Source organism: Gossypium arboreum, chromosome 9 (genome assembly GCF_025698485.1).
Source record: "Gossypium arboreum isolate Shixiya-1 chromosome 9, ASM2569848v2, whole genome shotgun sequence".
NCBI lineage: Eukaryota > Viridiplantae > Streptophyta > Magnoliopsida > Malvales > Malvaceae > Gossypium > Gossypium arboreum.
This window is the reverse complement of record NC_069078.1, coordinates 72,820,081-72,832,517: the sequence shown is the minus strand read 5'-3', so window position 1 is coordinate 72,832,517 and position 12,437 is coordinate 72,820,081. Positions and strand designations below refer to the sequence as shown.

General features: G+C 35.4%; 2 protein-coding genes and 1 long non-coding RNA gene across 3 annotated transcripts; 2 read left to right on the top strand and 1 right to left on the bottom strand.

Moving 5' to 3' along the window:
* The first annotated feature begins 640 nt into the window (after positions 1-640).
* LOC108454480 (uncharacterized) lies at positions 641-9,096 on the top strand. Its single transcript, XM_017752956.2, has 10 exons — positions 641-1,700; positions 2,739-2,869; positions 3,008-3,070; positions 3,238-3,327; positions 3,850-4,015; positions 4,108-4,297; positions 6,365-7,191; positions 7,662-8,207; positions 8,302-8,367; positions 8,724-9,096. The coding sequence occupies exons 1-10, from the start codon at positions 1,131-1,133 to the stop codon at positions 8,829-8,831; spliced, it is 2,757 nt and encodes a 918-aa protein (XP_017608445.1). The 5' UTR covers positions 641-1,130; the 3' UTR covers positions 8,832-9,096.
* LOC108454481 (uncharacterized) lies at positions 1,998-9,692 on the bottom strand. The gene is made up of 4 exons (XR_001866723.2): positions 9,092-9,692; positions 6,292-8,247; positions 2,679-2,784; positions 1,998-2,456 (listed from the first exon to the last, which is right to left on the bottom strand). It is a non-coding gene; the product is annotated as an uncharacterized LOC108454481 (long non-coding RNA).
* A 344-nt stretch (positions 9,693-10,036) lies between these two features.
* On the top strand, positions 10,037-10,961 carry LOC128280638 (uncharacterized). The gene is made up of 2 exons (XM_053018863.1): positions 10,037-10,510; positions 10,789-10,961. The coding sequence occupies exons 1-2, from the start codon at positions 10,130-10,132 to the stop codon at positions 10,798-10,800; spliced, it is 393 nt and encodes a 130-aa protein (XP_052874823.1). The 5' UTR covers positions 10,037-10,129; the 3' UTR covers positions 10,801-10,961.
* Positions 10,962-12,437: the final 1,476 nt, after the last annotated feature.

The window sequence follows — 12,437 nt, the reverse complement described above, 5'->3', positions numbered from 1 at the left end:
TCCCATCCAACAAGTTAAATGAAAATATAAAGGAATTTCAATCAAAGTTTTTTCACGTTTTGTGATCTAATAATTACATTAGGTTGTAGTTAAATTTAAAGTCGAGTTAAATTAAATCTCTAAATATAAAGTAAATTTTTTTCAATATTATTTTATTCATCTACAAAATTTAAAATCTAAAATTTTACTTAAAAAACATCAAGTTCTTAACCACTCAAACCAATGGAAAAAGCTTTTCATGATCTCCATGCTTGGAAACTCTTCTTTTTTTTTTTTATTCTGAGACCCTTAGTATTCGATAATCATTAAGTTCTGATTAAATTGAGGATCAGACCTCTAAACGAAAGGGGTAAATATCTTTCGATGATTTTTTTTCATAAATAAAAATCGAATTGAATACCTTACTTAAAGACATCAAACTCTTTACCATTCGATCTAACTATAAAAATTTTTGATGATTTATATCCTTGGAACCAAATAATGAAGGACGGTAGTGGACCCCCGCCCCATGTATTGACCAAGTGGCTTTAGTTGTAAACTCATTTGATCACTGAGCAAACATGTAAGAAACATGAACAAATCTAAGCGTTAGTATAGAATTTCAGGAGCAGGATTTACTTCATAAAAGTAGCCAAAGATATTTTCCAACATCATGTTTAACCGTACTGTTTAAACTTTAAACATGGCAACGAATTATTACAAGAGTGACACAAATTCTATGTCATTAGGTAAGAAAAAAGCATCACTAACTGCAACAACAAACGCAGAGTAGAAAAACAAGCTAACCAAAACAAACGTAGAAGCTTGACTTTGCTGCGAGTTTACTGATAAAGATGCCCGGCAATATAGGGATAGCTGTAACTATTTCTCTACTCCATCTTCCATGGGCCCCCGCTGCCATGATCTTCTTTCTCAGGCACTCGTGGCAATAGAGAGGCCATGAAAGGAGCAGCTGTAGTGTCCTCTAAGTACTTTACGATAGCCTTTTTGCCTAAGGGGTCCATATGGGGCACCACAAACTGTAAAAAACCAACCTAATTTTGCTTATGACAAAATCAGCAATATCTTAGTTTGGTAGAGTTCTGTTATACCTAGCTTCATCTTCCCTTTTCTAAGGTTCTTCAGCTGCCATGTTTATATTCCGTTTAAAACTTTTCATCTGGGTCCTTTTGTCAATAAGCTATCTTGCCTTTTTCACTTCTGCTTCTTTGTGCAAACAGTTTGTTCAACAAACGACTAGGCAATTCGAGCAGGAAACAGATCGGTTCTGGGAGTTTCAAGAGCAATCCAACAGATGGGTTGAAGTGAAACTTCCTTTTGATCTTGTATCTTGTGTTAACGATAACTGTAATAAAGTGGGTTTGATTGATCAAACAAAAGGGACCAAAGAAGAAAACTTAGGAAACGAAAAAGATGCTTCTAACCAAAACAACAACAGTATGAAGGATGGTAATATTGGAAGACTAGATGAAAACTCTTATGCAAATTTGCCTCAAAGAAAAAGAATCTCCTTGACTAAAATGTCTGATACATCCATTTGGGTCACTGGTGGAAGTGGGTCTATCTATGAGAGGTTCTGGAATGGAGTTCAGTGGGTTATAGCACCACATGATTTGCATCTATCCGCAGGTTCTGCAGTCTCAGTCTTGATAGTCAACCAGACAATTCTTGCCATCTCAGAGGAAGGAAATCTATACCAGGTACCACTAAATACCAATTGTTTTAAATTTTACATTAGATGAAATAGTATGAACTTTACAGGATTGCATAGTGAAAACTTCTGGTTATCCTAAATTTGGATGAGATGAATTTCTTCCTATGGTAACGAATAAAGTAAACTTCAACTAAACTATATTTGGATCATTTTCTCTCCCATGTATGTGCCAGTTATTAGAAAGTTTATACAATCTTCTGATGAGTATTTTAATGTCCATAAGAGCTACAGAATAGAAATATAGCATGCACATAGAACGACTTTGATGATCATGCATATATAGAAAACCATGAAGCCAAATTTCAATTATTTTGGAACAAAGAGAAGTAGGAAAGGAATCCAATGGGCCAACGGTATTTCTGAAATATGTAAAACATTAATGGAGAGCCTCAGGCACAACTCCACCGGTATAAAGATAGATTTCAATCATAGCTAACAGGTAACAAGGCTGACACCAATACAGAACACATACTTCAACAGTATGGTTGGACACGAAAGGGAGGAGAGAGGGATAGTGTGATGCGTGCATGGGTGGGGGGTAAATTTTACATGAATTCATATTCCCTAATGAACTCAAAACCTCGACCAAAAACAGCACATGAATTTTGACATGATCTTGTGTTTGATCCAAGTGGAGTTAGCCTAAGTTGCCTTTTTCAACTTGTAGCTCTTTCAATTTGCTTCTCAACACATCTTGAATCGCCTCAATTGGACTTCTGTAGCTCAAATGATAATCAATTTACTGAAACAGAAAGGAGCAAAGTTTCAGTCTAACATGTCTGAAAATTAACCAACATACCAAACCCAAAAAAGCTCACTTCTTAAAATCCTGAAAACAAACGATTTCAGAGTAAATTGTCCACTTCTATTATTTTAGGTTAGAATACTTTAAAACCCCATCCTCAACTTTTTGAATCCGTAGCCAGAATAATATAACACATAAAATCTTGCAAAAGGCACGTACTTGTATTGTGACCACAAGGGTTCCTTGTTATTATAGGCTGATTTATCTTCCTTTTTTCAGATGCAACTCGGTGACAACTCGCAACCAATATGGGTGGAGTTCAAACCTGCATTCAATCAAAGTACAAATGAAGAAGCAGAACAGAGTTCAGTGATTCAAATAAAGTCCAGTACTGTTTCATATGATGGACAGTAAGTACATTAATTCAACATCAAGAATTTTGTTTCAGGGAATAACACATGATAGAGGGGCGTGATCAAATTTCATTGCATTATGTAAGCAATTTCCCACTACTAACAGTTTCGTTGTTTTTTCTGAACTCAATTTAGGAGAGTTTATTTCTGCACAAAGAACGGCTTGTTGCTAGAACTCAGCGAGGTTGAACCTCCAAGGTAGAAACCTTTTCCTTTCAAAGTCTTAAAGCAAATAGAGAACTTCATTCGTTGCTACCATTGATGACTCAATTCTTATATGCCAGTCTATAAATGAGATTCAGATTTCAATAGCAGACTCTAATATACAGTATGGCTTATGTGTTGTAATTGTAAATATAGAGCAGGTGGGAGAATCATGGCCGGCCACCAGGAGCAGATGTCGCAGCAATTGCTGATGCAGCTAGAATTAGAGCAGAAGTTGTATATACAATAAGGTGCTCTCCCTTTCTCTCCAGAAGTACAGAAACATCCAAAATACTCTAGTCTTACTTTTTATCCAGCAAAGAGATATTGAAAATCTTTAGTCTAACAAGGCATATGTTATTAGTTTTGGTATAAGGTTCAATATTCCTACTCTACTTAAGATGATGGATCAAATTTACAGCTCAACTTTGAACAGGTGCAGGTGCAATTTTACTGCTATTTCAAATTTGACTCAAAGATAGTCAAAAGCTAAAATATTTTGTGGAACATTCCACTATTTTTCACAAATGTTATTTTGCCATTAACTTCTGACTATTTTTTAACCAAATTATAAAGCATTGTCAAATGGAGAAATGAATGCACAATAAAATAAAATGCTTCTCCAAAACAAGATCCTAAGGTATAAAAGAAAGAGTTATGTGTGAATGCCACAAATGTCTATGCATGTTGCTATCAGAGTATAAACTATAACCCGTTGTTTATTTCACTTTTAAGATTCACCAAAGTTAGTTAAACATGAAATGGTGCAATAGTTCTGCAGGTGATCTCTATGAATATGATAAGAACTCAAGGCCATCATGGAAAAAGCATCTAAAGAGTGTAGATGCATCAAAAGAGGGTTCTCTAATACCACTCATGGGGTGCACCGTACATGGCTTGATTGGAGATCACTCTATATCCTTGTTTCTCCTAACAAAGGTACTCTGCATTACAAACTAATAACACAATGCATACATATCCTATTATCCTAAATTTAATGTCATGTCTAATGGACTTCCTTTGATATATAGGGAGGTAAGTTGGTAGAGAGACGACTATATCAACGGAAATGGAAATGGATAAATCATGAAAGTCCAGAAGATCATCACCTGACATCTATTACTCCCTTGCTGGAAGATGAACCAAATGAAACATTCATCTCATTGTTTCTAACTACATCCACCGGATCAGTTTTTGAGTATCGAATACCAAACCATTCAGGTAAGTCAAGTAGTATTAAAAAGTGAAGAAACCTTTGCTATTTCTTATCCAAATGACAGCTTTGTACCTCTATTTATACAAAGATACAATAGTTACTCTAGGAAAGAAATCAGGATCCTATCCCAAAGAATCAGTTTATCCCTAGAAATCAGTCTATCCCTACAAATCTGGAACAATTATGGATCTACAGCACTACTATATTTACAGCTGAAGAATGTACCTCGCCTAGTGGCTGATATTTTGGTTTTGATCTCAAAAAATAAGGGCTACATCATTGATCTTGGAATAAGATTGACCTATTGCCTCCCATATTTCTCGAGTAGTTGAAAGGAACATAAAAGGTCCACCTATTTTAGAATCTATAGAAATCAAAAGCCACCATATAATCAAGGAATCTTCTTCAACCCATGCACTGAACTTGGGATCAATTATGGTTGGAGCAGACTAATGACATAGATTCCATTGACAATTTGTAACCACTGCAGATAGTTTCTTCAATTGAGATGATAAGCAGGGTTCAAATTCTGTAGTCCGCCATTTGATTGACTATTTCAGTAAGTGTTTGAGGAATTATTTCAGATTCTAGCCATTTTCAAGGTGATATTCAGCAATGAAGGAAGATAGGTTTTTGAACTAAGGTTTCAACAATGAAGGTTGATAAGTTTTCTTAGACTAAGGTTTCAACAAAAGGCTGTAAATGAATGGAGAGAAGATTTTAGGAATACCTAGCTCCGATAACATAAATATTTATTGTTTCTTATTCCAAATGATACAATAGTTATTCTAGGAAAGAAATCAGGATCCTATCTCAAAATATCAGTCTATCCCTACAAATTTGAAACAATTATAGATTTACAGCACTACAATATTTGCACCTAAAGAATCCATGAGATTCTCCAAAAAAAAGTACCAGCAATCTTCTCTTCTTCCTTTAATAATGGAAAAAAATCAATAGCTTGATAGATAATCTTCCTTGAATGGTAACTTTAAACATATTAGTTATTTATAAGGTTAAGTTGAATGGTCCCCAAATAGCTTTTTCTTTTTTTTTTTTTTCTTTTTTTTTGCTATGTGACTCCAATTCTTCATTTTTCTTGAAGTACCTGCATTTGTCATATATTCATCTATCTTGGAAAAAAAACATTTAAGAATCTGAACATATCCATGTTGGAAACATAACCATAAACAAAACTAACCCTAAGTTCAAATAACACTGTTTTTTCAGACATCTAGTTATTGATATCAATAACAATCTCATTCCAAGCCACATTAGAGTATACGTCTAAATTCTATTGAATATCCCTCTAACTCTAAGGAACGGCCATTGTAGTTCTTGCAAGAAACCAGTTATGATCTGAGGACATGAGAGAACCTAGTACAGTCCAAAAAAAGTAGAGAAGAAATAATAAGATTAAAGGTAACTGCCAAATATGGAAATCAATGATATTAAGATATTTTCACAATCTGACTATACATATACCAGGTGGCCTTCAAAATTAAATATTTGTCTTAGTCCCCCCTAAATAATCATACATATATATATATATATATATATCAGTTAATTCACTTATCAGTATAAAGCTGAAGAATCATGAAAAGAACTAAAGGAAAAATGTGTTAAGGGGCCGTGACAGTAGACTTTAGAAAGTCAACGAGGGAGTAGATGATAAAGCAACCAACATTAAGTTTAGAAGTAACATAAGTTACAAAATGACTTCGAAAAGCAACTTTTAGATCAGTGAGTTTAACTGAATAATGAAGAAGACTCAAATCTCAGCCACAAAAAGATATCTAACTACAATATAAGTATCTTAAGTTCCTAGAACCAACTTCTCATGCAAAACATGTAAACTCATTGAGGGAAACAAATGAGGTTGCCCTTTCTTATGCACATGTAGTTCAGGGAACTCATGGCTTTTATATGAGACCTCTAAGCAAGTTCAAAAAAATGTATGAAATTATGTAGTCTTAAGATAATGATGCATGTTTATTACCTGCTAGTTACAGTCTTCTTGATATCTGGCAACCACAGTAGATCCTCAATTTAACTTTTACATGTGAAGACAGGTACAGCTCAAGAGAACCAAATCTCAGTAACATGGCTGAATCATATGCATCCACCAAATGCAAAAGCTGCTAGAGGTATTGCAGGACTAAGATTTCAACTTGGCAGGACCCTGTTTGCACTGGATGACGGTAGACTTGCAGAGTTACATATGCCTAACCTAGGTGGTGAGAATTCAGGGCCAACACATCAATTTAACATGAGAAAAAAAGTATCCTCTAAGTATGTCTGGTCAATATTAGATGCGCCTGAGACAGAAGGATGGAATGCTGAGTATTGTACAGAAGAACGTGGACCTATGAATTGCATAGCAGGTATAAAAGATGAATCAAACGATGCAGGTAATACAAGATCCCTGACAAGAAGGAGAAAGGGTAATAAAGCACAACAAGAGTACTTATCTCCAAGCACATCCAGGAGTGCCCTTGCAGAAACATCAAAAGAATACAGTTTCCCAGATAACTGGACTAACACTAATTTCCGACTGAGGATGATGCAAGCAGGTGTATCATTTTTTATGGTAACAGATGAGGGTTTGACGTTTGAATATCTTTACACTGAAAATGTATGGCTCTGGTTAAGGCACGACCATTCAACACCTATGAGAGGTTCCCTAGGAAACTACAATGGAAGTTTATTTTTTGTTGACATTTATGGAACCTTGCTTATAAGAGAAAGGAGCGGAAATGACCTAGCATGGATAAATTGCACTGCAATGAGGAAAGGAACACAAGTTACAGCAGGCCCTCCTTGGGATGGTAAACTGAAAGTCACAGCAGAAGATGCACTCTTTTTTGTGAGCAAAAGTGGAAGACTACTTCAGTTCACAGTAAGTAGCAAATAAAATAAAATCTGAAAAGCAAACAGATTAATTACAAGATGGTTCGTTTAGGATTTTCTTTCTTTCTTCTTTTCCTCCTATAAGAAAAAACAAATAAAAGGCCAAAACGAAAAGATAACAAGCCTGCTGCTTTTTCATTTCTGAAATTCTTCCATAAGAGACACAAGCCTTGAATTATATATTCAAGTACCGACTCAGTTTATCACATTTTCACCATATTATACCTAAAACCATCTTAACAGTGAAAATTTTCAAATTATACCTTAAGAAGAGCCACATTCTGAGTATCCAGAATGATATGGCAGCGTCAAGGGCAATTGACTACTAGATAAACTAGAGTAAGATATATAACGTTAACATAACATAATTCCATTATCTAGTCTTCAAAAACTAGTGATTCAGATTCGTTACTTTGCTCCAAAGTGTTGCACTAACCAACATCCTTACATGTCATGTAGGTTGCCCTGAGAAAGTTCAAATGGAAATACTGCCGAAACCCTCCAGAAACCAAACTTGCATGCATAATAGACCAAGAAATCTTTAGGGAGAATATAGTGTTTGTTGTTGGAAGAAATGGTCGGCTCTACCAGTATAACAAAGTAACTGAATTGTGGCATGAGCATCACCAATCTCAGCATTTGGTTCTATCCAGGTTGCCAGGAACTGCCATAAGGCCTTCATTCTTTTCATTAACAGGTTCACTTTTCATGCTTTCAGAAGATGGTGGATTAGTTGAATATCACTGGAATGCATGGGATGGTTGGATCTGGGTAGAACATGGCACTCCATGCAAAGATGTTAACTTAGTTGCTCCTCCTGGTCCATTCTTCAAAGGCAATCAACTGCTTTTGATAGGTTCAGACGGAAATGTATACCTAAGGTACATGGATCAATTGACATGGAGATGGAAAAACTGTGGTTCCCCGCATGATAGAGACAAAGATACTGAACATCAAACAAAAATGGAGAACCCAAATTATTCGAATGGCAACTGTGACCCAAAGGTTAGTATCCAGCCATCCACATTCACTTACTCCTGCATGCCTACAACAACAGTGATGTTAAACTGATTTTTAAAATCTCTACAAATATGGACAGGTTGCTTCTACAAGACCAATTCCACTTTCTGAAAATTCAGCTATTTTCGAGCTAAGAGATGGCAGAGTAAGCAATTCAAGACCATAATTTATCCATATTTGTAATTTTCTAACATCTGATAATTATCCTAAGCAACCAAAACACAGACATAAAAGGTAAATAATGCATTTCATGAACATTTCATACAAACAAACAAAAGAAAAAAAATCAATCTAGAAAATGTCATCACAGACTAGGCAAAAACTCAACTGAAGTTCTTTACGTTATTTTGTTCAAGTTTCCTATTAAAACATTCTGGGATCCACAACAATCAAGCAACTTTAAACATGCAACAGAATTTCAATGGAAAAAGAAAAATCCTTGCTTTAAGCTTTGTATTGAGAAATGTGTAAGATAGTCATGAAATTTATTAAATTATGCAGTTGGCAGAAATTCGGGAAGTTCAGGACAAGCAATGGGTATGGATACGGATAATTGGCACTCCAACAAGTACATGCACAGCAAGTTATTGGATTGCTTTGGCGTCATGAATACCCCCAACAAATTTCTTTTTGCTTTTTCATTTCGTTTACCGATTTTTACAGAGACGTTAGAGTTTAGATATATGTATATATATATATATATATATAGGTAAAAAGATGCGAATTTGAATGTATATTAAACAAATTACAGAATTTTTTACACATATTGTACAGCTGCAACAAGCAAAAGTAAAACCAGCGAGAAAATAGATGTTTACTTAATGCTGAGAACGATCGTTTAATTTACAAATAAGAAGAAAGAAACTTACCTAAATTTGAAATTCGGAGAGATTTTTTAACTTGAAGCATCGCTTTCAGAGTGAAAATGGCCTATTTTTGTTTTTTTTTCTTTTAAGTTAAAACCGATATTAGAAACACCAGTTTCCAATAATATTCACCCACGGTGTTTTTATTCTTCTAAACACTCTTCTGCATTGCTTAAAAAAAAAATTAAAAATTTAAATGCATTGTTTAGTCTGCTACCCTAGCAAGGTTTTGTCTGCCGCCGCTGGCAAGAAGTTTTAGGTCTTTGGTGTTTTTTCGTTCTTTTGTTAGTGCTTGTTCTTTGAAGTCTGGCCTCTGCAAGGCGACGTAGGTGCATGCTTAGTGGCTTGGATCTATTGAAAGGTACAAAAATTGGGATTCTACACCTGCAAACATGGAGAACGCATTGGCTCAACTCTCAATAAATGAAGAAGAACACGAAATTATTCAAATTCAACCAGATCTGAGTAGGGAAGAAGAGGGAGAGAGTTTTCTATGGGTTGTTTTTTGACAGCCAATATCATACATTTTCCAGCAATGAAAAGTACTTTGGCTAACTTATGCCATCCGGTTAGGGGTGTTCAGATTCGAGATATGAGGAAAAAAAAGTATTTGTTTCAATTTTTTCATTTTATGAATCTTGATAGGCTTCTTAAAGGTTCTCCTTGAACTTTTAATAATCATTTGCTGCTTCTTTATAAACTGCGATTGGGGAGGATCCATTACAAGTACCTTTAGTTTTGGCACCTTTTTGGGTTCAGATTCATGATGTTCCTGTTAGTTTATATTCTGAAAATTTGGCGATCCAAATAGGAAATTTCATTGGTGTTTTTCTGGAATATGATGGATCCAATTTGGGGAAGGAGAATAAGACTTTCATGAGAATCAGAGTTCAAATTGATGTTAGACGCCCATTGAAAAGGAAAAAACAGATTCTATTTTATGGGAGATGTTCATATTTCAATTTTAAATATGAGCGATTGCCATTATTTTGTTTTTATTACGGTCGACTGGGTCACAGTGATTCCTTTTGTGAAGATAGGATGATGCTCGGTATGGAAGCTGCTGATATGGGTTTGGATTTAACCTTACGAGCTCAATCCAGAAAAGCTCGAGCTATGAATAGTATCTGGCTACGTGAGGTTGGTGATGTCAAAGTGGATGGTAGTAATGACAGTAAAGGACTCATAGTGAATGGGATGTGGCGAGCTGAAAACAGAAAGAGTTGTGGAAGGAAGGTAGACCCAATTCTTGGTTTTAATATAGAAGGGGATTCATCAGCTTCTAGCGAACGATTGAAGAGGGTATGGCCAGGGCAGATACATACTTTTATGGATCACGACATGGAAGATACAGCTTTAATAGGAGAGGAGGGCAAAAAGAGATCTAGAGTGGAAGAGGATGAGCCAACAGGAACAAATGAGGTGAGCAAGTTAATGCCAAAAAGTGGGAGATCTGAAGATCAAAATCAATTATTATCGGCGGCTACCAGGAGGCAAGTCGACCGATTTAATGAAAATCCTAAGTTGGAATGTCCGTGGTTTGGGGAAATCACGGACAATTTGGAGGCTTTAGCATATGCTGAAGCTTTATAATCCCCAAATGATAAACATGTCAAATTGCATATTTTTTGTGCTTAATTTGGTTTATTGATGAACTGAACCTTGCTAATTAAGTGTTTTTATGATTTAATTCTTGTCAGGGATGCAATTGATCAAAAGCAAGCTGAAAATGGGCCAAATTAGAAGAAAATTATTGGAATGGGCCAAAGCGAAAAGATGGAGCAAGCCAAGGACTAGTCATAAATTTGACTTTGTAAAAAGCCAAAAATAGGAAATTCTATTTTAAGTTTATTTTAATTTTATTTATTTTTAATTATTATTATTTTATATTTTATATTAATTTTCTTAAGCTATTTTTAGTAAATCCTATCTATATAAATAGGGGGTTTTAGTTCTTAGGAAATCATCCATTAATCAATTGTCTTTACATTCCTATTTCATTTTGGAATTCTATTATCCACCTTGTTTTTCTTTTTCTTAATTCAATTGAGCATTAGATTATTTTGTCTTCTTTTTACAAAATTTGTCTAATTCTCTTTGCAAATATTTTTCCTATCCATTTCCACTACCTTTTTCATATAATTTCTATCATTTCCATAACCTTCAAGCATGATTAAATTCATGACCCACTAAACCCCTTTCAGTTTTAAGTCGGTGTTAACCCCGTCAAAAAACCCATGAGTTACGAACCCGAGCTGTTTAACTCTCAACTTTCGATATTTATTATTTCTCCGGATTAAAAGTATGACTTCATCAACTCACAAAGTCTAGACAACACTAAGTCAAAAAAGACGTCGTTTGAGTTAGTGTGGCTAGACGTACAGTTGGAATTCCGAAAGGATCGATTGTCTAATTGGTCTTCCATGAACACATTGGCGTGCCAAGTGAGGATTGTTGTTTGGTTCCGTCAAGGGAAGTAGTAACCGGATTTAAATGTCCTAAACATTTGAAGGCATTGGTTCGAGCTATCTTCTTGAACGCAAAGCTACCAGAGTTCTAAATCACAAACGTTTCGTAGGTTGTTCGATCTGTAAGGGTTAGCTATAGGACGTTCCATAACTAATTTACACAAGGAAGAGTTGGTGTCCGAGGCGTCCTTGGTAGCTATAACTAGCTTATCGGAAAAGAAGAGTTCACCTAATTTCGAGGAACGGGTCAAAGACGGGAAAACCCATGCTTAAGGCTGAGCTAAGTTTTATTGATTTTCCTTTAAATTATTTTGTTATTTATTTTTATTTCATCTTTTACTTTTTACTTTTTACGTTTTCTTGTGTTTATTTTAGGTTTCATATTTTATTTCCCCACAAACGTCATGGCACGACAACCGCCTGAGACACTAATCTGTCAAGAAACAAACAATTTTCATAATTCCATCTCGTGGGATCGACCCTACTCCTATAACGCTTTAATTTGCAAACTAGGTGTAGGTTTATATTGGTAGAATCGACAGCCATCAGTTTTGGCGCCGTTGCCGGGGACTGGCAACACTTACAATTGTTTAAATTGTCTTCATGACCAGATCTTCATCCGGAGATCTCGAATATGACCCAGAGATCGAGAAATCAGCACGAGCACGATGAAAAGAGACAGAAGCTCTTAAACGTGCAAGTAAATCAGGAATTGAGCTAGGACAGGGGATCCTAGAATCCGACATTGAAAAATTGAGCGAAGTAATTCGTGCGGAAGTAATTCGTGCGGAAGCAATTCGACGTGGGAAACAACTAGAAGAGGTTGAACCTGAGACTGAACCACTCTTTGAAACAAAAGGCAACCTCGGTGAACTAGAAAG

Excerpts from the sequence above, each read along its gene's own strand:
- LOC108454480 (XM_017752956.2), top strand. The coding sequence starts at position 1,131 with ATGTTTATATTCCGTTTAAAACTTTTCATCTGGGTCCTTTTGTCAATA. Across the intron at positions 1,701-2,738 it reads AGGAAGGAAATCTATACCAG|ATGCAACTCGGTGACAACTC; the intron begins GTACCACTAAAT and ends TCCTTTTTTCAG. Across the intron at positions 8,208-8,301 it reads ATGGCAACTGTGACCCAAAG|GTTGCTTCTACAAGACCAAT; the intron begins GTTAGTATCCAG and ends AAATATGGACAG.
- LOC128280638 (XM_053018863.1), top strand. The coding sequence starts at position 10,130 with ATGATGCTCGGTATGGAAGCTGCTGATATGGGTTTGGATTTAACCTTA.